This window comes from Cavia porcellus, unplaced genomic scaffold (assembly GCF_034190915.1).
Source record: "Cavia porcellus strain 051 isolate PalLab524CR breed Dunkin Hartley unplaced genomic scaffold, mCavPor4.1 scaffold_10, whole genome shotgun sequence".
In the NCBI taxonomy this organism is placed as follows: domain Eukaryota; kingdom Metazoa; phylum Chordata; class Mammalia; order Rodentia; family Caviidae; genus Cavia; species Cavia porcellus.
Genome location: NW_026947493.1, coordinates 42,568,175 through 42,594,798, shown reverse-complemented (window position 1 = coordinate 42,594,798; position 26,624 = coordinate 42,568,175). Strand labels below are relative to the sequence as shown.

At 35.2% G+C, this 26,624-nt stretch overlaps 1 protein-coding gene across 1 annotated transcript in view; it reads right to left on the bottom strand.

Annotated features, from left to right (window-relative positions):
- Nucleotides 1-803: 803 nt before the first annotated feature.
- The window catches only part of Dnajc5b (DnaJ heat shock protein family (Hsp40) member C5 beta), a 128,979-nt gene continuing 103,158 nt past the window's right edge, over nucleotides 804-26,624 (bottom strand). Inside the window, exons 4-6 of the mRNA XM_003480074.3 lie at nucleotides 19,658-19,871; nucleotides 16,370-16,550; nucleotides 804-2,148 (exon numbers count right to left, since the gene is read on the bottom strand). Of these exons, the coding sequence (XP_003480122.1) occupies nucleotides 2,054-2,148; nucleotides 16,370-16,550; nucleotides 19,658-19,871 (490 nt within the window). The 3' untranslated portion in view covers nucleotides 804-2,053. The remainder of the gene's footprint in view (nucleotides 2,149-16,369; nucleotides 16,551-19,657; nucleotides 19,872-26,624) is intronic.

Below are 26,624 nucleotides of genomic sequence, written 5' to 3'. Positions count from 1 at the left end.
GGTAGCATCATTCCCTCATTCATAGGTGTTCATGTGCTTGCATCAGTGTAACCAGAAACTGGCTCTCTATGGAAAACATTGGCTAGGACTCCCCTGGAATTTGATTCTACCATCTGATTCTGATTCTAATTTATCCTGTGTTCTCATCCTAACCACTGTTGGACCAGCTCCCTGGATAAGCTGAAAATGCGAGTAAAAATTCATGTGAAAAAGAAAGAGGAACAGAAATTAGTGTTGTGATTTGTCAGTTGCTATTCAAAATAAGCTGGACCTTTGCTTAGAGAGAACACAGGAAGGAAATACAGTTGCTGAAATTATCCACAGATTGAGCTATTTAACCAATTGTTTTCTCCAAATGCAAAGTAGCATTTGTTCATTGAGTACAGAGCTCCAAGCATTTCTTTAGTTATTAGGGCTATTGGTGCTGGATACCTTCATGGGTGTCACTGAGTGAATTTTCATATGCATAGGAAAGCACATTACTTATGTCTATGCCAGCATATCCATAATCATGTAGAATCATTTCACATCTGTTAAACACTGGATTTTTCAAGTTCTTTGATGTTAGGCATTTCAACTGATCTTACAGCAATTCAGAAAGTGATCAGCACGGAAATGAAATCAGTTATAGAAAGATTAGTTTTCTTATCATCTCACTTGTATCCAAGGCTAGTAAAGGTTTAGATTAGAAAGGGCTTCTCAACTTTCAATCCAAGGCTCTTCCTATTTGATTATGTAAAATAATAATTTCGGTAATTCAAGAGTTTGAACAAATTTTAATGACTTTAGAACTGTCAGAACTATAACACTAATTTTCACTTACAATATATATTTAGCAGCAATTGACTATAATTTGGTGATGGCTGAGTAAGAAAGAGAGAAAAAAGAAGATGGTAATTCATGCAATATATAAAAATATAACAAGATCTTGAAAATGTAATATTATTTAAGGAACTAAGAGAGACTAAAAAAACAGTTTTGCTGCTATATTGTTTTAGAAATAGTGCATAGTTTCTATCATTCAATGAATTTAAGAATCAAGATAGAAAATACAGACATGACTTCTGAGTTTAGATTGCCCAAATGTACAAGCTGAGCATTTTCTGTTCAATGTAATGAATTCCACTCAGCATATGACATGCGTTTAAATTTAAATTTATATTATAGAATTGAGAATTCTACTCTTTACCTCATATATTTTCTTTCCTTAGGACAGTAAAATGTTGGCCATTTATACCAGAAGTTATTTTGCTAAAAAGTTGACACATTGTTTGGGGATGGTACAGACTTGGAATGATTTTCTGGATCAAATGTAAGATTTAGCAAGGTTGAAGCTGTTTTTGTTTTTAATCGAAAAGCAGACTCAAAGCCTCTTTTTTCTGGTTTTACTTGTTGATTTTCAGTGTTCAATTTTTAATTTTCTAAAAATATACTTAAAAACAGGTGATCTGTTCTTTTAAATCTAATAATCTCTCCTGCTTTTTGAAATATGTTGGTTACATACTAAATATTGACAGAAAAAGAGCCCTGCATATAAGAATACCTTTCCAAATTCTTTCTTGTATATATATATATTGGTATTGGAAATCAAACTCATGACTTCATGCTTGCCAGGCAGGCACTTACGCCACTGACATAAATCTCTGAACCTCTCTTGTTTTCTGGTATTTGCAGCATATACAAATATTGCATTTAGTTAAATGGGCTAAAAGTGTTTTTGTTTTAAGATACTACTTTAGTCTGTGAATAAAGTCTAACTCATATTAAGGATAGTCTCATAAACTGTCCAGTGCCATGGCCTTACCTCATGCAAAGACCATAAAATGAGTCTTTAGGCCTTTATTCAGCAAAATTGAATGTGTTTCATTAGGAAGTTTTGCCCAAAGAGAAAGTCTGCATTCTGAGAAAATTACATGACTACCACCATCCTCTAACCGGAAAGCAAAATATGAATTTCTAAAAGTTTCCAGAATTTCATGTCTCTGTCCTTCCCACAAACACCTGGGGAGTGGCTGAATCAAGAGGAAGCGCTTGGACACCCCCTGGCTCCATATCAAGAGTCTGTGCAGTAGCTTCGAGGTCCTTCTCTGATTAGCTGTGTTTTCTCATTTGCACTTGTAGGCTGGAGAATGACTGGAAAATCAATCTCTAAAAAGAAACAAAGAGAAACAATTAACTCTTTTTATCAACTTATGTTTTCTTTACTGGGACAAGTGGTGGATATTTTTGTGGAAATGATAATTAGCAAATCAGCTCAGTTCTTAAGATATTAAAACCACTACTCTGAAGGGCTTCAAAGTGGGGAGACTGCATATTCTTTGGCCGAGTTCTGTCAGTTACAGCATTACAAAACTGAAGGTCTAAACTCTGTTTTCACCAGTGCCCTCACTGGGCACTTACTGAACCTGGTGAAGTTGAACTTTGGTTTTGACTATCTTGTGGTATTGGTCACTATCTTCATAGCCAAAGCACGATACCTGACACCTGCAACTTTAAGGAGGAATGGTTTATTTTGGTTCATGTTTTTAATCCCATAGTTGTCTGGCTCCAAGGCAGGAAGACATGGTGGGATGGTCTGAGTGGAGGAAAGATGTTCACAGTGTAGCATCCAGGAAGCAGGTGGGTGTGGAGAGGGAAAAAGAAAGAGGGAGGGAGGGAGAGAGAGAGAGAGAGAGAGAGAGAGGAAGAGAGAGCCTTGCAGGTGATACATACAGTGACATGCCTCTTCTGTCAGACCCTATGTCCTAACAGGAAGTCAGGTATAATGAATGCCACCATAATCCAGTCACCTTCCAAAGCCCTATCTTTGAGTGAGGCTTTGGGGGAAACATCTAGATATAAAACATAATACATAGGGATGGAAATAGGGCCAGCATATTATAGTTATGCAGACTGGACACTGTAGAACTCCAGGAGTCACCTTTCATTAAGGCTATACTTACCTATTTGAAAGCTATTTCTTAGACTTTCAGAGTGTATAATCACAAGCATGGTTCTCATTGGGAAAGGAATCAAAACTCAGTGTTTATTTAGGTGGAGAGTCTCACAGGAAACTCTTCACAAAAAGCTAGTGACCTCAAATAGGTATGTTTTCTCTAAGCTACTATACTTTTAAATTTTCAGAGATTTGTTAGTTTTGAATTTTGGCACTGAGTTGAAGGAATTGTCCTGAAAATGTTTGATGGCAAGCTAATGAGTACACTAATTGTCAAAGTTTTCAATATCTACATGTACTAAGAAATCCTAAAATCATAATTTAGCTTAAAGTATGACATGGAGAATGTGCTTCTTGGCACCTATCAGAAGTGAATGACCTCACAAGCACCTGATTCTAAAAAGTCCTTATAATAATGCAAGAAATCCACAGTAAATATAGAGATAGATAACAGAGAGAGAGACAGAGACAGAGAGACAGAGAGATCCAGAAATTCTTTAAATACTGCGCTTAACAGACACAAAAAAAGAAAAGAATTGTTTGGTTTTGAAATTATCAAATAGATAAGGAAGATAATAAAAAACTGGAGGTTAAAACATTTTAAATAAAAAAACAAAACTCAAATGAGTTTAAACAACTGAAGATATTACTAATGAAATAGAATACAGTTATGAAGATTATGCAGAGTATAATACAGAGACAAAACACACAAAGAAGATAAAAGAGATGAATACAGTGATAAGATCTGACTTGTATCTAGCATGACTTTCAGAAAGAAATAAACTGAGGAAGAGAAGCAATATTTAAGGAACTAATGATTGAGAATTTTGTAGAATTGAAAACACATCAATCCATAGGTCCAGAAATCAACCAGGATAAATTAAAGAGAAACTTACATTTAAAGCACATTAGTGACAATGAAGACTGATTTTAAAAGACATCTACTCAATAGCAAGTATGCAAGTGAAAAAACTATGTAATTTTCTTTTTTTTTGGGGGGGGGTCTTTTTTGAGACGGGGTCTCCCTACGCAGTTCAGGCTGGCCTTGAGCTCACTTTGTAGCCCAGGCTGGTCTCGAACTCCGAACAATCTTCCCACTTCAGCCTCCCGAGTGCTGGGATTACAGGCGTGAGCCACCACACCTGGCTTGTAATTTTATTTTTAATATGCTTACAGAAAATATCTGTCCACCTAAATTTGTTTACAAACTCTTATAGTTTTTTAAAAAGCACTACATAAAGATACCTCCAGACAAGAAAAACAGAAAATCTGCTACCAGAAGATTCATTTGAAAGATGTAATTTGAGCAGTAAAAAAAAAATGAAGAACCATAAATTAATGAAAACCATAAATATGCCAGTAAAAACAAATTATTGACCATTTATAATAATACTAATAATTTATAAAGCTTTAAATTGATGTGAAACTAGAATACAAAAATAGAATATGTCAGAAAGAAGATGGTCAGAATTAAAGTGCTATAAAGTCTTATTTAGGAGAGAAGAAAAAGAATTCAATTTAAACTTTGATAACTGAAGTATATCGTTAAATTTCTAAAGTAACCCTAATGTGATAAAACCAAGAAAACAGTTTCTAAACCAGAGGGGAAAAAAAAAGTATGAAAAATGTACTCCATCATTCAAAAGAAAGAAAAGAAAAATGAAAAAAATGTCAATTTGAAGTGATACCTATAATAATAAAATATTAACTAAAAGCATTGCCTAGCACTGTTCTCAATACTTTTATGCCCAGTAATTCACTGTACTGGTGAGTTTTCCCATTGCCAGGAGCAAATATCCCTCACTCACAGTTTAAAAGAGAGATTTACATTGGCTCATGATTTTAGAAGGCTGGCCATGACTGGCTAGTTCCAAGGCAGAGTATCATGGTCAAAGGGCTTGGTGGAGCAAAGTTAAGCACTGTAGGTGGCTGGGAGTCACAGCCCACGGAAAGATCACCACGACAGATACGCCCGTCAAAGGCATGACTCCAGTGACCTACCTCCAGCTGGACTCCACTTTCAAATAGCACAGTCAGCTATGAGCACCAGTGGATTTATTCACTGATGAATATATTGCATCCTCATGATCCAGTCACCTTTCCAGGAGCCTCTTACACAGTCAGTTTGACAAGTAAGCTTAACCATTGCACTCATGTGATAGCTATAATGGCACTATGAAGCATGAATACTATTAAACACATTTTACAGATGAGGAAACTGATGGAGGGCACAGACTGTCTAATTAACCAGAAAGAAGAAAGCTAACAAAATCGTATTTTAGCAAAATAGAACATAAAAACAAAGCATTGCTAGAGTTAGAGAGTAACTATGTAATAATAAAATGTTTGATTAACTAAGTAGCCATAAAAATTCTAAACATAAATCACAAATAACATAACTTCAAAATATATGAAGAAAAAATTGATGGAACTTTATAAAATACAAAAATCCATTACTGCAGTGGAAAATTTGAATGACTCAGAATGATGAAGCAAGCAAAAAAAATTTAAGAATGTAAAGAATTTGAAAAGTATCATGTTGTGGACTGAATTGTGTCAATAGCCAATATTTATCAGTTCTAACTTCTGGTGTCTCAGAAAAGTAACCACATTAGAAAAACTGAACAGTCTTTAAAGAGATACATTAGTTAAAATGAAGTTTTTAGGAGTAGGTCCTAGTTCAATAGAACATGTATTCCTAGAAACAGAGATATTTATACAAGAAAACATCGTATGAAGACAGAAAAAGGTAACCACAAGACAAGAAGAGAGGTCTTAGAAGAAATCAACCTTGAATGCTGATTGCTAGCATTCAGAACCGTGAGAGAATAAATTTATGTTGTTTAAACTACTCAGTCTCTGGTGCTTTGTTATGGCAGTTCTAGAAAAATGAGCAGGTACAATAAATTAGCTTTATTTAGTAGATATGATATATGGAACAATGAACTTAATATGCAGAAAGTATTTCATAGTGTACAACATTCACACATACTTTTGAGTTCTAAGCTATAAAGCAAGTCTCAATACTTGCATGTGAAATTTTCACATACAACATATTACACAGTACTTCTATTTTGAAGTACTGATATGGTACTGTCAACATTTTCTATCACAGTAGCATTAAGCTAAATAAAAACAACAAAAGAGAATCTAGAAAAGACCCACAGTCTTTAAAAAAATGTCACAGAGTTAACTTACAGATCGAAGGAAAAAACCACAATGGAAATCAAGGAATATTTATAACTCAGAAAACAGAACAATATTCTCTGTGTGTATGTGTGTGTGTATGTGTGCATGTGAAGCTAAGGGGGTGCTTATAAAAATGTATAGTCTTAAATACTAATGTAATAAAAGAAATTGAAAACTAAGAAGTATAAAAATTAAGAAGTTTGAAATAATAAAAAATAATTATGTGGAAACAGAAACAAAACCAAAAATTTTGAGTTCAATTTTAAGTTCAGGCCCCATGGGAGGAGATGCCTGCCTGGAAACCAGTGCTCTGTGTGGGCCACCGCTAGCTTGGGGAGAGCCAGACCCAAGCCTAGCTCCGTGTGTTAGCACCATTTGCGGTTAGCAGGAGGAAAGAACTACACCTCAGCAGGACAAGATCCCTGCCCAGAAACCATATCACTTTCATTGTTTTGTTGGTTTGGATTTTTATTTTGTTTTGTTGGGTTGGATTTTTATTTTCTTTTGTTTTGTTTGTGTTAACTCTGCATGAGCAGCTATTTGAAAGATAGCAAGACATTTTATGGAAGCTATTATGTATTCAGTACTGGCTTGTTTTGATATCCTCTATTGCATGCATTGTTTTGTTTTTATTATTTCTATTCTGTTCTGTTCAATTTTTAATATGTCCAAAGGTAATAAATGCAGCTAATTTGAAGACAACAAAGGCACTGTGGTAACTATTGTTGATTTCATAAGGTTTGGAAGTCCTGTATCAGTTATTATGATTTTTTTGATTGATTTTATTGCTTTATTTTTCTTGGTTTTATTGTCTTAAAAGAAAACTGTCAAACATATGGTGATGATGGGTTTTTTTTTACAAGATGAGACAACGGTGCAGACATTTTAGATGTGTGAAACTCAACAAGAGGAAAATTTGAAGTACCCTTTTAAAAATAATAAGCAGTGGGGGCTGGGGGTTTAGCTCAGCGGCATAAGCACCTGTCTTGCAAGCAGGTGGTCGTGACTTTGATCCCCGGTACCGATAAAAATGAAAAAAGACCAAAAAAATAATAATAATAATAATAATAAGCAGTGAATTAAATGTTACACTCATGACAAAATAACATTCTATTGAAATAGGAATATAGGAGATTTTTCCCCTCTAGATTAGATACCTAGAGCTATGATGCAACCTTGAAAGCATCATAAATGTTTTACTGATAGTCTCAGCAAACATAGAAAGGCAAAAAAGAGAGCAAAGTGATAAAAGATGGGAAGGAACAATCAGGACTTTACTCTCAGATGACATACATAGTTATGTAGAAACCTTGGAGAATTTATAGGGAATTAGATATGGGGAGTTTGGCTAGTTTCTTGTGCTCAAAATCAGTTATTTTAAAAGATGCATTTCCTTACGCTAAAAGCTAATATAATGATTTAATAATATAAAATACTCACTAATAAACATAATCAAAGATATAAGTCTTTAGTGAAAGACAGCAAAGAATTAAAAAATTATATATATATATATATATATATATATATATAATCATTTAAAAATTCTGTTTTTTTTAACAGGGTTTTGCTCGGTAGGTCAGGCTGGGCTTGCATTCACTGTGCAGCCCAAGCTGACCTTAAGCTCTTGCTTCAGTTTCCCAAGGGCTGGAATTTATAGGCATGAGTCATCATGTCTGCAGAAGACACAAATTCTAAAAGATGCTAATTCTATGTAATTAATCTACAGATTCACTGTAGTTCTCACCGAGATCTCAAAAGTTTTGCTTAGAAACCTTCTGTTTAAAAATATTGACACACATGACTCTGAAATTTACATTGAAAAACAAAAGGCTGTGGAAGTTTAATGCTCTTTTGTAGAACAAGCTAAGATTTTAGGAATTGCACACAGGTAGACAAAATTACCATAGATCTGGACAGAAAACTCAGATACTGTTTCCTATTATTTATCATAACTCAATGTATATGAAAACCAAAATCAACATGAAAGAATTTCTATCTGGAAGAAAAAATATAAAATTGAAACCCTATATCATACCATGTGCAAAAATCAGTTCCAGGTGAAAAGCATAAATCACAACACTGAGGTCATAAAAGAAAACACTTTTATGTCCCTGAGATAGGGAAAGTTTTCTTGCAAAATCACAAAAATCACTGTAAACCTACAAGATTAAAAGTTTATCTACATTAAAAGTAAGAACTTTGGTTCATCAAAAGACACTATGATGTATGAGTATGAGTAAACTGCAAAGTCATAAACCGGGGTAACGTATTTTAAGGAAATACAGTCAATGAAAAATTAATTCCTTGAATTAACAAAACAACTCAAAACTGCTAAAATCTTGCAAAGATTTGATAAACATTTCATAAAGAGAAATCCAAGTGATCATCAAGCATATGAAAATATGTTCAACTTTATTCGTAGTCAAAAAGATTAAAAAACAGAACCATATTAGTTTAAACTTTCAGTGGTAAAAAAGTTGTAATATTTGTTTGTAAACAATTACAGATAAAAGAATAAGTAAAGTATGCCAAAAACCTCAATCATGACTAGTAGTTGGGGCTTGAAATAGGATTGTCTCCCTCTACCACACCTGTCTTAGTAGCTGGCAGTGCACCATTCTAAAGGAAGCTGGCACAAAAGGCCGATAGTTAGCTTTCCCAAATTACCACATTTGATGATATTAATGATTATTTAGGCTTGTGGTCTTCTCCACTTCTTGCCAAAGGTGACTTTACAGAGAACAAATACACAGTTCATCATTTCTATCTAGTTGCAAAGCATCTTCATTATCACCCAAGGCATCTCAGTATACATAAGATAATTGCTTCCTGTTTTCTCCTTTTCTCCAGCCTCAGCAACCATCATCTTTCTGCCTCTACAGATTTAACCAATTTAAGTATTTCCTATAAATGGTATCATATGATAATTGCTCTTTTGCACCTATTTTTTTGTGCAGTATTATGCTTCCAAGTTCATAGCATGCATCATTATTTCATTCTTTTTTATGGTGAACAGTATTTCACCACTTTACTTTTTTGTACTTTTCTTAGCAGCCTCTCAGCTTCCTTCCTTCTTTTCCTAGTTGATCTTGTCTTTCTCTTACAAATTGTTGGGCATTCAAGCTTCCATTGATCACATTTTTATTTTGATGGTCTGAACCCTTGTTTAGACATACCTCAGCTCAAGGATTTTTACATACACAGTCACTGTACAATTTTCATTCCCTTCAATTATTTGATAAAATTTTTCAATAGAATTGGATAATATAACTCTACCTTCCTTGCTTCATTTGTATCAAGACTCATCTCTTTGAAGATTCTCCATCTGTATAATTTCTTACTTCTTAACGTCACATCTTTTAAGTCTTTTACTTCCTTGGGGAACTTGTGGTCATCTGTACCCAGATCATGATAACTAATGTTCACTTTCATAACCCCCATGCTAATTCCTTGGTAGGATTATTCTACCTACAAACTAACTGGGTCTTTATATGTTTATCCATTTAATATCTGTCTCCAGTTCTCCTCTGCCAGATTACAAAATATGAGACACCAGGAACCAATTCTGTAGCCTCTTACATATTGCCAGGCAAATATTAAGTGTCTATTGGGGACCTGGCCAAGATCCCCAATCTCCCAAATGAGTGCATGCAAAGGTTGAAATAAATAAGATAACTGGTATTATTTTAGAGCTCCAGGAGGACCAAAACCCTCTAGCAGAGTTTGAGACTCTGGGGGCTTAGATAAGGAGCTTCTGGGGGGGGGGGGCGCATAATTATTAGGTGTTCAAAAAAAAAGGAGATGGGATACTGAGGAAAGGGTGGCATCTGAGCAAGATCTGAAGAGTCACCTGAATGACTTCTCCAAGTGGTATTCTGTGCTAATTTAAAGTAACTGTCTTATCTGCATGATAATATTGGTGATAGGAAATAGCAGGAATGAGATGCCTGCGGCTGTAGTCTCTATCTTGTTAGTTGGAGTTGGAGCCAGGTGTCCTCAGTTGTGGCCTTATCGTGCCCTTTGAGGCATCTCTTTGTTCTCAGGTTGACTGTGCCCTGGCCATGCCACAGCCCTGCATGTGTATTCAATTCCCAGTTTCAACAGCTCCCCCAAAGTGCCCAATAAATGTTTGCTGTTGAAAGTCTGTCTCAACAAATTTCATTCTAAACCTGGTACCCAAAAATCAAGGAAACTCAAGTTCACTTTAGGTTGCTTTGTTGGGGACCATTCCAAGGTGACTCTCCTTACCTGGCCTGGTGCCTTGATGCTTGCTTGACATTTCTATATAAAGAAAACCACACATTTCTGAACTAGTTGCAAGCATTGTTTTACACAAATTAGTTTTAAAAATTCATTCCTCTTTACTGAGGGGAGAGGGTAGGAAGAAGGTTGAGTATGGGATGGCAAAAAGAGGAAGGCTGAATTTAATTTCCTCTTTAGTGTCCTTTTCCTGGACAGTCAGATGTAATGAATGCTGAACAGTAAATGTAATAAATGTCTCAATCTCTTGGCCAAGAGCAGACACATATGGTTTCTACTGCTCAGTGGTTTATTTGGGTTTTATCCAGGTGAGTGGTAAGAACAATTAAGGAATCAACAGATTTTTATAGGCACTGAATCATACAATTTGAGATCCAATGTCAGTACTATAAAATCTCTTTCTCCTTTAGATGTATTACTCCCCTTCCTTCAAAAGGCAGGGCTTATGACTCCCCAAGATTCTTAAAGGTTAGCTGGAAGTTTTGATTAGATTTTATTACATTGACTTCATCTTAGAAGAAAAAAAAAAGAATTCAGTCCTTACATTTTTCATTTGCTTTGTCAGAGAGATGAATCTTGATAGAAGTGAAGTATTTGATAATCTCCTAAATCATTGTGGATAAGATGGTGAAGGGGGATCCAGATGCCAAGCAAGGCACACAGAGTCGTATTAGGCTGTTCTAAATAGTTTTGTCAAGGAACTGAAATGAAGCAAGATTTATACAATGACTATGTCTGCAAAGACCCCCAAACTGAGGTAACAGTTCAGAGATAACTAGTTAAAATTTAAGCAATTGCTTCTGTACCATACTACACTGTTACAAATACACATAAATACAAAGTTCTATCTCAAGATAGTCCGTACAACTTCTTAGTAGAATTCTGATTTCATTGTGGCTTTCAGCTGACATAGTCATACAGAGTCCAAAAGAGTTTATTTTAAAAGTATTACTTAAAATCAGCTTCTAACTTAGGAAATTTTTAAAGTAAGGGAACTAAACCTTTACATAATTCGTAAGTTGTGTTGATACTCACTGCCTTTTCTGTACCTATCAGATTTTAATGTTTGAAAGGCAAAAACAAACAAAAAAACCTACACAAATGCACACAAGGATGAAGAGCGTCATTCCTTATTCCAGAGGACACTATCTCTCTTCCATTTGGATCTTGATACAATCAGAGGAACAACAGAATAATATTCCTAGTCTCTCACTGGGAGTGCATTTTTTTATTTTGAGAAAGAAATGGGAATCCACTAACAAGTTCTCTAGTTGTCAGTGAATATTGAAAACACGATTGTTTGAATTTTTCTTTATTTCTTAAAGGTAGAAGCTAGGTTACACCCGTCAGCATGGATTAAAAGAAGTAACCCAAACAAATCTCTTCTGTCTGCTGCCAGTCCTCATCCTACACCACCACTTCTGAATCGAGACTTGTACATGTTACACCACTGAAAAATATCTTAGACTTCAGCAAGGGTCAACAAATAGGGCATAACTGAAATAAGGACCACAATAAAAATAAGTAATAAAAGAGCCTTAGATGGAAAAGTAGTCTTAGATGCAAAAGTATCTCAAGGCAGATGAAGCATTTTAAATGTTTTTAAATAAGTTAATAAGTAAAAAAATGGCTTGAGGCTCCAAACTTCATAAATTGAAACTTCATAAATTAAGAATAAGGGTCCATAATATGAATCTTAACAGTGAAATCTGAGGTGATTAATCAATGAATTCAAGTCAGTATTTTCTTCTACATAACACTTGCTCTTTCCTCTTCTTAGTCTTATAAAGTATAAGATAATAAAGTATTAATCAGTTATTATTTCTATTTAGGAGAGAGAATTACCTCATTTTAGTTTTATTATCTTATATATTGGCATTTCTAGATAAATGAGAATAATAGACAAATGAAATGCTGCACTTCATTAAAATTGATATTCACGTATGAAAAATAGATTTCCAGCTGTAATCTTATATCCTGGGTCAAACATCTAAGCACAGTATAAGTGGAAGTTTGACTTTCAGATGTACAATAAATATAAATCCCTGTTGCATTTATTCTTCCCCATTCTAACTTGCCTTATCTTTCCCTTTTCTTTTTCTAGAAAAAATAACCCTAGTACTGCTAGATAATTTATAAAGCCCAGTGAAAATAAAATATACTATAACTAATATATGCTATATTCAAAAATTAAGAATTTCAAAAGCTGGTCTCTATAGTACATACCTGTAATTCTAACTATATGGGAGACAGGAGCAGGAGAATGAGAAGTTTGAGGCTAGCTTGGGCATTTTATCAAGTTTCTGTCTCAAAATAAAAGGAATTTCAAGACTGCCGACAGAGCAAAACTATGTGCTAGAAATCTTTGCCAGTGTGTTAAGGTAAGAAAAAGACATGAAAAGCACTCAAGGGACTCATTGGATCTCTTCAAACTATATAAAACCCTAGGAGTAGATTAATACACATATAATTAGATACAGTATAGAAATTTAAAAAGCCCCAGTAAGAAAAGCTTGCTATTTTAGGTTTAATTTCTCTAAAATAAAATTATCAAAGCCCCAATGTCAAACTATGGCCTTTCAATTTTTCTCATTTATTCCTAAGGCCTTTATGTTTACATTTTGCATCAAGTCTTAATGTATGATGCTTATTATTTTGCATGAGTAATTTGATATCCAAGTGACTAGCACCCTATTTCCAGTGCATTTAAAAAAATTTAAGTGGGTCCCCTCAGTCCCACAGTCCAGAAAGTATAGTCTTCAGATGTGGTCTGCTTTTCATCTTTACTGGATTTAACTTGAATTAATTTTACCTGTAAACTACATTAAGCCTCTGAGTTAGTGGAGTACAAATCTGAACCTAACACTAACTATAAATGAAGCAAATATTCTAATAACAAAATGTCACACCAAAGAGTAGCAGTAGGTTTACTGTACAGTTACAAAATGTAAACCTCAAGAGTCCTTACTTGCACAGACCCTTCCGGCAGCTCATTTTCATAGACTAGAAGAAAAATATATTTTGAACATACGCACAATCAGGGAAAACACTGTTTCTTTGCATGTTGACTTTCCCTTTTCCTCACAAGTGATGCCAGAAGGGTTTTGGGGAGTTTAGTTAAGGGAAAATAGAATTGGGAATTTTGTTTGAATTTTAGTAGAATATGTTTTTGTGATTTGTAGCAATTTTATGTGTTGTAAAGTTAACCATGTGGATGTAGGAATGACTAGACATACTCCCATAGCTCACTATGCCAAACTTACGAAGGGAATACAAAGGTCATGTAGTATAATATGTATATGCTTGATGGGCCTGACCAAGGAGTAGGAGGTATTGTGGGGGCAAAAAGTTTGAAATATTCAAAGTCAAAAGTGTTCCATGGAAATTTTTTGAAATCTTGCATCCTGTGTATAAAATAAATTGGGTAATTTTCCAAAATTTTACAATTATCCCTAAAATTTACGCATTATCAATAACGACTTACAAAGCAAAAAAAAATCTTTCTAATTTATCAATAATAAAAAATAAATTTGAATCAAATATATCAGAGGAAGGGCAGAGTTTTTATATTTTCCTATAGAAAAATATATTTCAAAATTACCATTATATGAAGAAGCAATCAAAAACTATGCAGCCATTAAAGAAAAGCATACAGATATGCTAGGCAGCTAATTGAATGATTCTTGTTTTTTTAATTTTTGTGATATATATGGCATTTGTCAGTTTTTAAGCTTTTCAATTTGTTGTGATTATTTTCTTACTTTAAATAAATAGTCACTTTCCGATTGTATTTTTTTCTGAAAAGAAAAAGGCTGGTCAAATTTCTTAGAAGCAGTTCTCAAGTTACAAAATCAAAGCATTCTAGGATAACACTATGTAATTTATCAACTAATGATTTCTTACTTTCTTACTTTTCTTACAATTTTTTGGAAAGTCTGTATTATTTCTGCCCTTTTTTCTGTTTTGCTTTTTTTCTCTAAATAAAAATATTATATAAATTTCAAATGTTACAAAATCTGAATCATCACTGAGTAAGAACTTCTAAACATTTAGTAGTAAGATAGATTTTTTTCCTTTTGTTTACAGAATGTTTAATAACATAATCAGATGGAATTCTAGAATCTCACCTCTGCAGACAAATTGATAACTTTGGGGTATATGGAAACATTGAGAGGCACACAAATTCATCACCAATCACCAAGCAGACAGGAGCCCTGGGTAGAATCTGGCACCTAGCCTGGACTTCTGTTCTAAAAAAGGAAATCTTCCACAAAGAAGGTCTATTGAAATGACCTGGTGGAGCTTTCCTATTTAAAGAGGAAAGAGCTGAGGCTTCTTGGAGAAGTCTGACCCACTGGATTTGGGATATCTAAGTTTATTTCACCTACATTGGGTTTTTCCACCATAAAGAAAAAGTGAAGACAACGCTGACACCATGCATGACAATGTCAGTAACACTATTCTTCTATCTTACTGTCCCTCCTGTCCTCAGCAACTGAGTACTTGGTTGAATTGATGAAAATTAGGGGGAGATCTTACAGTTAATGAAACCAGTAACCATTGACAAGATTTTATATTAATTTATCTCTTCACTAGAGGGATTAATGCATTGGGATCATAATTCATAAGTAAATTATGTTATATTCATCAGCCATTCCTTAAAGAAGAGTTTCCATAGAAACATTGCAGTTTAATCTACTTGTTAGTGATCCTGTTTGCATGTTCTTTTGTATGTCTTCATCAAAAGATTAATTTTTTATTTTGGTATACTAAATTTTTTTAAAAAAGGAAAATTGTAATACAAGTTGTATTTCACCATGAGCCCAAAATTTGTTTACAAGGAAAATAATAAGAAATGGTTAGAACATCTCCTCTGGTTGCAGTGGTCACAGGCTGGAGGAAAACTTCTTTTGTTCTAAAACCCCAAGTCTGAAAGAGTTTAGAACTTGGTACAATCCACATGATTGGAAATCCCTTTCTTTGACTTAAAGTCCAGATGGGTAATACTGTATATTACTGAGCAACACATTTGATAGGATATAAAAGCCAAAAGAAGTCTTGAAATAGTTTCTGGTACTTGATGCCCTGGCTTATATTTTACTGTGACCAAAGAATCATAGTATGTTATATTCCAGAGGAGTTCACCATGTTGATTTCAGTAGATCTGACAGCAATGTACCACTGTCAGAATTCTCAAGAAATTTTTTCAGTTGGCTGTATTTTTATTTTAGCAATAAAATCTGTAATTCAGAATAATGATGCATTCCACAGGGGAAAATGACAGCAGGATAGAGTAGGACAAAGACAGACTGGATCCTAAATTGCTTAAACAGACATTTTCCAAGAAACATAAGGTATCATTAGTGCTGTGAATTCTCTGAGATCTTATCCTTCTTTCCATTTTTTTGTTTTTCATTTCTGGGTAGAATCGCTTTAAAAAATCATGCATGAATATGCACATGAGGAGGTAGCTTTGCAAAGCAAATATCCCCTGCTTGATGATGCTTTGTTGTTAGCCTCAAATATATTTAAAAAGAAGCTGTATTTTCAGAGAAGGATCAGTCTGTCCAAGTCTCACCCCAAAATCATCAAGTAATGCAAAGAAAAAAGTCAAAGCTTGATGACTTTTTTATGTTTATCTCCTATTTTAATTGAAATCCTAAAGGAAAAGGCTGAAATGGTTTTCCTGGAAAACATTCTTACACTGGTTCTCCTCTCTCTGCACACATTTACCCAAACCTCCTTGAACCCACAGACCATCTTGTATAATGAGACTGGATTTTTTTCCTTCACATCACCATCAGCATATTACGAGATTTCTTCCAAATAGTGTTAGGGTCAGCTTTCTCTCCCCTTCATAATCTCCAAAAGACCTACCAAAGCTCACAGTCCATGAGATCACCTCCCCTAACTTCCCATTTTTGGTTGTTGGTTTTTTTTCTCCACTTTGGTGGAATGTGGTGCTTAGTTAAGGACATCTGCTACCTCTGTTCTCCTCTTTTTCCAAGTCAGCCTCGATCTGTTCCTCCAGGTCTTCAGGTGATACGTAGACATCTTCTGGCGCTGATGATTTGGGCTGGCAGCGGCCACAACAACAGTTGCAGCAGCAGCACAGGCAGCAACAGAAATAGCAGCCAGTCAAAAGGCCAATGATGACAAATAAAGCCTGGAGGAAACAAGAGCAAAACCAGAGAGAATGAGGGGTTGTAGAATGGAGGATAATCCCAGAAACAAACTGCAGCCATGGATCCCCCGAGTCCTGAAGATATCATAGTTTACTTCAAATGCTGCATGTCCACCCTCACCCTTTCCCATGTAGAAACTATCCCACAGTTTTTAGAAAATCAACTCTGTAAAGTTGTGTTCAATAAGGTAGACCCAGAGGAAATGAACTGCAACTACCTTACTGATGTCAGTTTCTTCTTTATTTTTAGTGTACTATGATCTTTATTAAGAACAGACCATAGTAAAACAAAAACCAAACCACATAGTGAACAAGACTTTCATAAGTCAAATTAGATGGTCAGTCTACCTTGGCTAGTGGAACTGAATCATTGTCACCAAAGGAAACAAGGGCACCTCTCCCTGCCATCCCCTCATTCCTATTAGTCATCCTGTCCTATAGTCACTCCTCAAGCCCCGCTGCCTCCTTCTCCATCATCCCTTTCAGGGCAGGATGGGGCTTTCTTGCCACATCTAATTTGAAATTATAAGAAACTATATGTTGTCATGGTTTATGTCTCTGGCCCTCAGGCCTCATGAGTTTGCATTGTACATTTGTGATTGGTTTGGTGTCTAGTGCTTGGATTGATGGTGTCAATGCTCCACCCACATAGGAGTGGAGCCTGGATGTGATGTAATGGCAGGAAGAAGGTGTGTCTTGCTCTTTGCTGGTTCCTGCTTGCTGTTTGCAGCCGCCATGAACTGTGGCCCAGCCATGCCTGTCTGTCTTGGAGCCAACTAAGTGTGGACTGAAACTTCCAAAAACTGTAAGAAATAAACCTTTCCTTTCCCAACTTTGGGCTTCAGGTATTTTGTCTCAGCAATGAGTAAAAAGTAACTAAGGCATATGTTTTTATTTAAAATGTATTACTTAAGATAGAAAGTAGATTACAAATTTTATCTAGTTAATGAACAAGGAAGACAAAAAAGATTTCCTGGGTACAACATAATACATACTTTGCCAGTAACTTCAACAGAAATCCTTAATGTTGATGAACCTCACTTGCCCTGTTCCTTCTTCCTGACCATTCTGTATTTCTTAGCCTTTGCCCTCAAGGAGTTCCACTCTTCTTTACACATCTTTGCCCTTTTCTACTTTACTATGAAATTCTCATATTCTCTTCTCTGAAAATTCCCTTCTCATTCATACATGGTTGAGTGAAAGAGAAAGAGAGAGAGACAGACAAACAGGACAGACAGAGACAGAGAGAGAGACAGACAGATGGAAACAGAGACAGAGCTGAAACCAGGGTTGTCAAACAGATCTGCATCTCTAGCCCTGTAAATTTTTTTTGAAATAAAGTCTCACTAAGTAACTAAATTGTCCCCGGCTGAGTTCAAACCCAGGATATTTCTGCCTCAGCCTTGCAAAGGGCTAGGACTACAGGCATGTGCTACCATACCTGGTTCAATACTGTTTTTGTTCTTTAATCATTTTAAATTGCTTGATTTTTGTATGAAATAACCTTGCTTTATTCCTTGCAGTGCTTAGCAGACTATAAGCTAGGAGTAGGTATATGATTTTTTCTTTAAAAAAATAATATATATGCAGATTGTATATTTATGTGTGTGTTTGTGTGCGCGCATGTTGTGTGTGCGCATTCATGTGTGTGTGTGATTCATTCATGTGGTGCATATTTCACGGATGAATTTCAGGCCACTCTGATGGGCCATGCATTTGGCTTTGACACAACTAGAATATCTTTGTAGTTTTATTTTTAAAGAATCACATCAGGGACAATTAGCATATCTCTTCACTACTGGGTAAAGTCTTCTCGTGCAAAGGATTTTAGATCAATTTCAACAATTACCTGGGCACGTAAGTCTATTTTCATTTTTATGTAGACAGGCCATAATGTTTATACCTATGGAATCGCAGATGTCCCTTCTCATGAAAAGGTGTCATGTCTGCAGACAGAGTTCCCATGCAAGCCTACAATGGTCCATATTGTTATCTGAATGCTAATAGTCATAAATAATGTTGTCAGCATATATACTTTTATCATGAGTTTCAAATCCACTTAGCAGTATCTTGACTTCTCAAGTGTTCCATAAAGAAAAGAATTTCCATGGGATTCTCAGATATCTCCCTGAAGCATTCTGGGATACAGTTTTCAGGAGATAAATGAAACTTTAAATTGCAGATATTCTCTGCACTTATGTACAAGAACATATTCTCTTTCTTTGTATACAAAACTCTGTGACTTAGTAAGTACAATGGAAGAAAATAATCAAAACTGAGCAAGAAACCTGTCATTTTGGAGATCTGGCTTTTAAAAATTGTTTATCACCACTTACATGGCTGTTAACTGTCTCAAAATAGGTTAATAGACAATATGTATGGTTTATATGTAAATAGATGTTCATCAGAAGAGTATTAAAATTCATAAACAAATATAACTAGACATACATATATTAGGGATTCCTAGGAAACTAAATTTACTGTACAAAGCCAATTCTGATAACATTAAGTCCTTAAAAATGTTGCCCTTTTCTTGTCTATATAGTCATCTCTTTCTCCCTCCTCCCTCCCAGCTTCATCCTCCACTACTTAATTCTCACCTTTCCCCTCCCATTTCCTTCTCTACTACCTCACAGCAGGTTCCACATGAGCCGTGATATAATCATCTCCACGATTTGTGTTTGCTGATGTAGTCTATGCTATAGATAGTAAAGTACATGGCTAAATTTGTCCTATAATAATGTATTAAACATTTGTCACACTAATGAGTTATTTTTGGTTTTGAGCAGTGAGTCATTTCTTAATTAGTCACTACAGAGGAAGGGAGGCCAGTCAAAATTAACCTGAAGCTCCAAATTTAAATATAATTAATGTCCAAAGGATCTTAAGTCAAGTTGGGTTTTATAATTAATTGATGAACCAAATAAAAATGATCCCCAAATAACAGCTCTCAGTGAAAGTAATGTGTCCTTTTATTTACAAGAATTTAATAATGGTACAATAGTATCTCTTTGAAATAGGGTTTAAAAAAGTGAATAATACTATAATGTTCTAGGAGATTGTTTTTGAAGAAAAAAAATGTGATTCACCTTTGCCCACCAGCTTGAGAGCATGAAGTAGGTATTGACATTTTCCTCTCCAAACTGTTCCGCCACATAGAGTCCCAGTGATCCGTACTTATCATATATGTTTCTCTTTGATGTGTCAGTTAGTATGCTATGGGCATTGTTGATTTCTTTAAACTTTTCAGCAGCAGCTGGATCACCTGGATTCTTGTCAGGATGATGTTTCAGGGCCAATTTTCTTTTAAAATAGAAAATAATGGGGGGAAATTATTTGACAAAAATTACAATGATGTGTCTCATAGAATTAGAGAAAACAACTCTAAAATTCATCTGGAAACAAAAGAGACCTAAAATATCAAAGGAAATTATGAGCAACAAAGACAAGACATGGCACATCATAATACCTGGCGTCAAATTATACTATAAAGCTACTGTGATAAAAATATCATGGTAATGAAAAAAAAAACAGACCCAAGGATCAATGGAACACATTAGAAAATGCAGAAACAACTCCAGACATACTAAGCCAATCTTATCATTGACAAAGGTGCCAAACACATTCACTGGCAGAAAGATATCCTCTTTAATAAATGGTGCTGGAAAACTGGCTCTACACATGCCAAAGATTATCTTTTCACCATGTACTGAACTAAATTCAGATTGGACCAAAGGTATAAATATTAAACCAGAAACATTAACTCTACCAGAAGATAAAATAGGTAAAACTCTTAAAGACATTTATGCAGGCAATGACTTTATGAATAAAATTCTGATCACACGGAACTATAACAAAAAGTCAACAATTGGGATCACATGTATTTTTAAAAATTATTTTTATTTATTTAATTTTATTTTGAATAAAATAAACCAAACAAAATGAAACAGAATACAATTAATCAAAACAAAATGATGAAAACTACATGACTTTAAAACAAAATACAAGGATATCAATAATGGCTACCATAATGCCTCTTGTTATCTTCAAAAGAATTGCTCATATTATCAGACATAATAAAATTGAACAAAACAGTACAGAATAAAACCATTAAAAACAAAACAATGGAAACAGTGGGGACTTCAAAACAAAATAACAGGAAAACCAAGTGGGTACCATAATGCCTCTTGTTATCTTTAGAGTAATTGACTATACCATCAGACATGATACAATTAAACAAAACAAAATAGAGTAAAATCAGTCAAAACAAACCAATGAAAGCAATACAGGGCTTCAAAATGAGCTAATTGGAAATCAACAATGGCTACCATAATATATTTTGTTATCTTTGAAATAGCTGTGCATGCTATCAAATATAATAAAATTAGATAAATTGAAACAGAATAAAACCAAACTAAACTGGACAAATGAAAACAACATGGGTTTCAAATCACAATAATAGATTAACAATGGCCCCTGCCTTTTCTTTTATACATTTCCCTTTCACTTTCACAATATGTATTGTGCATTTTGGATCCTGCTACCTCCTTTAGTTTTTTATACTAGAGAGACAATACGTTATTCACCTGTGTGACTGAACCACTTCACCCCTGAGCATGACCTCAAGCTGTATCCATTTACCTACAAGAACCTCAAGGTTATCTTTCTTTATAGCTGAGTAGTTTTCCATTGTAAAACTGCCATGACTTTCTTAACCAGTTTGCAGCTGATGGGCAGGCTACCCCCACTTCCTTCTGGTTCTCTTTCCCATAGAGCATTGTCCTCTCACCTTTGACTTTCAGGTTAACTGTGTTGTATAAAGCATATTGATGGACCCTGTCTCCTGATCCACTCTGCCTGTGATTCTTTTTATTGGTAAACTGAGACCATCTATATTAGTGATTATGGCCAACCTTCTCTGCCTCATCTCTGTCATGCTATTTTCCTGCTGTTGATTGCCTACATTTCCCCTTCATTCCATTGTCTACCCCACTTGGTGAGCCCCCTCTGCTGCAGTTCCTGGAATCATGGTCATTTTTATCTCTCTCTAGAATGTCCTTCAGTACTTTTTGTTGGATTGGTTTGGTGAATTCCTTCAGTTGTTCTTTGTCATGGAAGTACTCTGTTTCTCCATTAATTTTGAAAGACAGTTTTACAGTGTACATCAGTCTGGGTTAGAATCTGTTTTCTTTCAGGACTTGAAATACTTCACTCTAAGCTCTTCTTGATTTGATGGTTTGTGTTATGAAGCCTGTCGTAATTCTGATGGGTTTTTCTTTATAAGTTATCTGTTTCTTTTCTCTAAAAGCTTTTAATATTCTACTCTTGTGTTGAATTTCTGGGATCTTGAATATTATATGTCTGGGTGTAGATTTATTTTGGTTATGGCTAGCTGGACTTCTATATGCTTCACTTACCTGAATGTCATTTCCTTTTCTTATGCTTGGGAAGTTTTCTGATATTTCTGTAAATAGACTTTTAATGTCATTTGTGTTGACCCTGCTTTTTCACTCACATTTATTATTCTTAAGTTATATTTCTTTAGGTTGTCTTGCAGTGATTGAATTGTTACTTCCTGGTTCCTTGTTAAAGAGATCTTTCCTTTTGTGGTCACTAGCTGCAAACCTGTCTTCAAGGTTTGAAAGCCTATCTTTAGTTTCTTTCAAGGTGTTTTGTCAGCTTTGAGTGGAGTTTTTAAATTCCTGGTAATCTATTTGAATCTATTTCACATATTCTAAGTCTTTTTTATATTCTTAATTCAAGGTCTCCCTCATTTTCCTATGCTCCTCTATTCTTCCATCTATGTCTCTGTAGAGGTGCTTAGCAATTCTTTCATTAAGTTTTTCATTTCTTCTTTTACCTGAGATAGTATTTCTGTTCTAATTTCTTTTATAGTCTCATGAAGTTGTTTCTTTACTTCAGTTGCCATCACTTCAGAAATTTCAAGTGTGTGACTCCTGAACTCTTCCATGTTTACATCTTCTGGACCAGCTCTGCTTGAGCTGGAAGCCAGAGTCTGCCTTTTGCTTCTTCATCTTGACATATTCCTGGGTTCTTCTGGACAAGTCGGTAGTGGGGTCCCAGGCAATTCCTACATTGGCTACAATTTCTGAAGTGAGACTGGTTTTTCTACCCAGTGCTGGCTACAGATATCTGATGGTGACCATTGGATGCTCTGGTGCAGGGCTATCTGCTGCTTTTCCTAGCCTGCTTTGGCTCACTGGTAGCTGGTGGAGTGCATTCAGGGGCGGGGCTGGTCACTGCCTCCTAGCTGCTTATTGGCAGAGTGATCTAGGATGATGGCTGCCAGAGTGAGCAGTGGGGGCAGGGCCAGCTGCCACCTCCAGGCCAAGCTGGTTAGGGTTAGGGTTAGGATTAGGGAACCTCTGTGATGGCTGTTGGAATGCACACAGGGGCAGCGCTCAGTCCAAGCAGTTTCCACCCCATGTGCTCCCAGCTAGCAACTGCAGGAGGGAGCTGGCCACAGTTCTGCTTCTGGGCTTATCTTGCCCAACTCCAAAATGGTTCCTGGCCAATTGCTCTCTCCCATAGGACTGAGCCCTCTGCACTCACTGACAGCTAGTGCAGTTCTCTGCATCCACAGCTCCCCTTCACCACTGTGTCTGTTTGCAGAGGCATTTGGGCTTGCCAGCCACCACCATCACTGTGACTGTGCATCCCCAGGCTCCAACAGCTTCTCTCACACAGTGGATCTGACTCTGGGTGAAGGCAATGCCAGGTACTCCCTTCTCCCTTCTTCTTCATTTTGTGTCCTTTTTATTTCCTCTGTGGGCTTCAATTCTCACTTCAGGTTCCTCCTGGGTCCAGAGAACTGGCTTCCTTCCTTCTTGTCTTCCCCACAATGCTATATTCCAGCATCTGGACTGTTTCTCTCAAAGGCTGTTTCTCTGCTACTTAACTGTTCTATATCTTTCTGGAAGCTGGGATCTCATCTTATTAAAAGGCTTTTTGCAGAGCAAGAGAAACCACCAACAGAGTGAAAGCACAACTCATAATGTGGAATGTCAGCTGTTCCTCAAATGATTACTATCAAGAACATATAAAGAGCTCGAAATATTGGACCTCCCAAGGTTAAAGACCCAATCCAAAAATGGGCATCTGGGCCGGAGATTTAGCTCATCAGTGTAAGCACCAGCCTGGCAAGCACAAGGTTGTGAGTTCGATCTCCGGTACCAAAAATGGGCATCTGATATGAATATACACTCCTCAGAAGAAGACAAAAAACAGCAAATAAATATGAAAAAATGGTCAACATTATTGGCCATTTGAGAGACACAGACTAAGTGTGGAGATTTCTCAGAAAACTAGGATTGGAGGTTCCATTTGACCCAGCTATTTCCCTTCTGGGTATCTTCTTAGAAGAATAAAAACAATGTACTATAGTGATATATGTTCGACCATGTTTTTAGCAGCATTATTTGCAATAACTAGATCTTAGAAACAACCCAAATACCCATCAACCAAAGAATGGATAAAAAAGATGTGGTATTTTTATACAATGGAGTACTAATCAGCCATAAAGAAGGATGAACTGGAGGCTTTTATAGGTAAATTGATGCAATTTGAAACAATACTCATAAATGAAATAAATCAGACTCGTGTAAACTTCCCAAATTTAAAGACCCAATAAGAAAATGGGCATTAGAGGTGAATACATGCTTCTTAGAAGAAGAAATACAAACTAAATAAATATTAAGTTCCATTGATCTCATATTCTATATTATACATATGAGATAGTTATGATAGTTATATTAATTTTTCTTAGTTCATTGAAAAGAAAGGTTTGTGCTAGCATTTTTTTGACAATTAAATGCAGATATCTTGTACTCTGAGTAACTAATTTAAAGATAACAATATGCAACACATTAACCATTGTTACTCCCTAATTAATGTGTTTTGAAATTTTGGGTTTTTTCTTCTCTTTAAAAGAAATTTTTAAAAAATTACAATGATGTCTTAGAAAAGCAGATATATCCTTCATACAGATGCTGTGAAATAATGTCTTACCCTCGTGGTTATTTAACTAAGTTTTCATTAAATGGTGCTGCCTCTTTCTAATGTAAAGGGAAAATTGTATTATTTTTTTCCCTCATGTTTTCAGAGGAATTCTCACTGTATAATTTGTGAGCCTGAAACACTTTTATATGGAAAATATGTGAATTTCATCTTTACCTGTAAACTGGTCAGTAGCGTACTCAACATAAGGAGAACTTAAAGAGCTCTAGCAACTGGTCTACTTTACATTCAAATTCCATGTAGAACTGGGAGAGTTTTCCAGAATTGTAGAACTTCATGTAACATTTTAAAAGTTAAATTTGAGTATAAAATAAAAACACTGCGTGTATATTTCCTTGTATTATGACTTTTCACAAATCTCCTAGAAGGCTTAACTCACCTTTGTGCTTCTGAACAAATACTATGACTTCTCTTGTTTTCAAACATATGGAGTATGATTGTAAAATATAGTGTATGATTAAAATTTTATTACAAATATAGATGAATTGCCATTAATTTCCCTCAAAAAATTCTCCCTTGCTTTAAACACAATTATCTCATCATTCTTGCTACTTTCTGACGGGGTTCTAAGAATACTCTTACAGGTCTTTAGTTGTACTATCTTGGCTGCCTTGTTTTCTTCAATTGATTCAAAAGGTTTACATTTTATGGTCAGTGTTATTACAAGCCTGAATTTCCATTGGATGGCCCTCAGCAGCAGCATTCAACCATATTTTTGATCACATTTCATAAAGATACTTATGAAAGCGGACTTCCCAGACCTGGTTCAGAAACTGTCAAGAATGGTAGAATAGTATGTTCATAGTGAGGGGGAGTATTCTGACAGATTCCTAGAAATGTGTCTTTTATTGTAAAATATTTTTAAAAATTTAAATATTTTTCATATATTTTGATCCCATCATGTGCATTTGACTTCTTTCCAAATAGCAAGTCTTTCCACTTCAAATAATCTGTATACATTTACTTATGAGTATAAGACTGTCTCTCCTCTATGGATCAAAAAACAGATGCTGATAGGTATGGTATGTGTTCTGTGTTTTCTCTTTTCTTTCTTTCTTTCTTTCTTTTTTTTTTTTTTTTTTTTTGTCTTTTTGAGATAAGGTCTCACTATGAAATTCAGGCTGGCCTTGAGCTTACTTTGTAGCTCAGGCTAGTCTCGAACTTGCAACTGTATTCTTAATTTTATTTTAGTTGAATTAATTAATCTCTCCCTGTGTTCAGGAAGAGAATGTTCTATAAACTCTTAATAACTCAAAAATCTTTATAGTTTTGCCTTTCTTATGGAAACCTATGGCCCAACACTTACAGGAATAGCCAACTGTTTTTACAACATTTATTTTTTAAAAACCAATGCCTTTCCTGGCTTATTTGGATTTCTGTTCCATTATACTGTTTCTGATGATGAATCTTTAAGAATTACAGTTCACCATGGAGTCGGTGGTCATGCACATCTGCAACCCCAGACCCTAGCACTGGGAAGGCAGAGGCAGAAGGATCATTGCAACAGATACTATTAAGAAAATAACAATGCCAACAAAGGCCTAGAATGGGAGAAGATATCTGTCATGCACACATGTAGAATATGTATTTTTTGTTGGCTTTGAACATGGAATTCTCCTGCCTTAGAATGTTTCAATTAATACCATTAATTTCTCTCAATTAATGCAGTAATAAAATTCCAGATGCAGAGTACAAATGTATAGTATATTTTGAAAACGAATCCATATGATAACAATTTACATCTATTTTCAGAGTTGAATTATTCTTCATTAACAAACATTTGAGTAAATAGTTGAGCATCTGTATGTTTTAAAAGTATAAACATATGCTTTAATATATTTAAAAGTATAAATCATGGTATATAATCCATTCTAGCTCTTGACTCAGAATAAATATAAAATCACTAAAACTATGATGGGGAAATAGGTATGATCACAACATACTATATTCATCTGTAATAATATCACATTGAAATCTAGTACTTTACGAAGTTAATATGCACTAATAAAATACATTAAA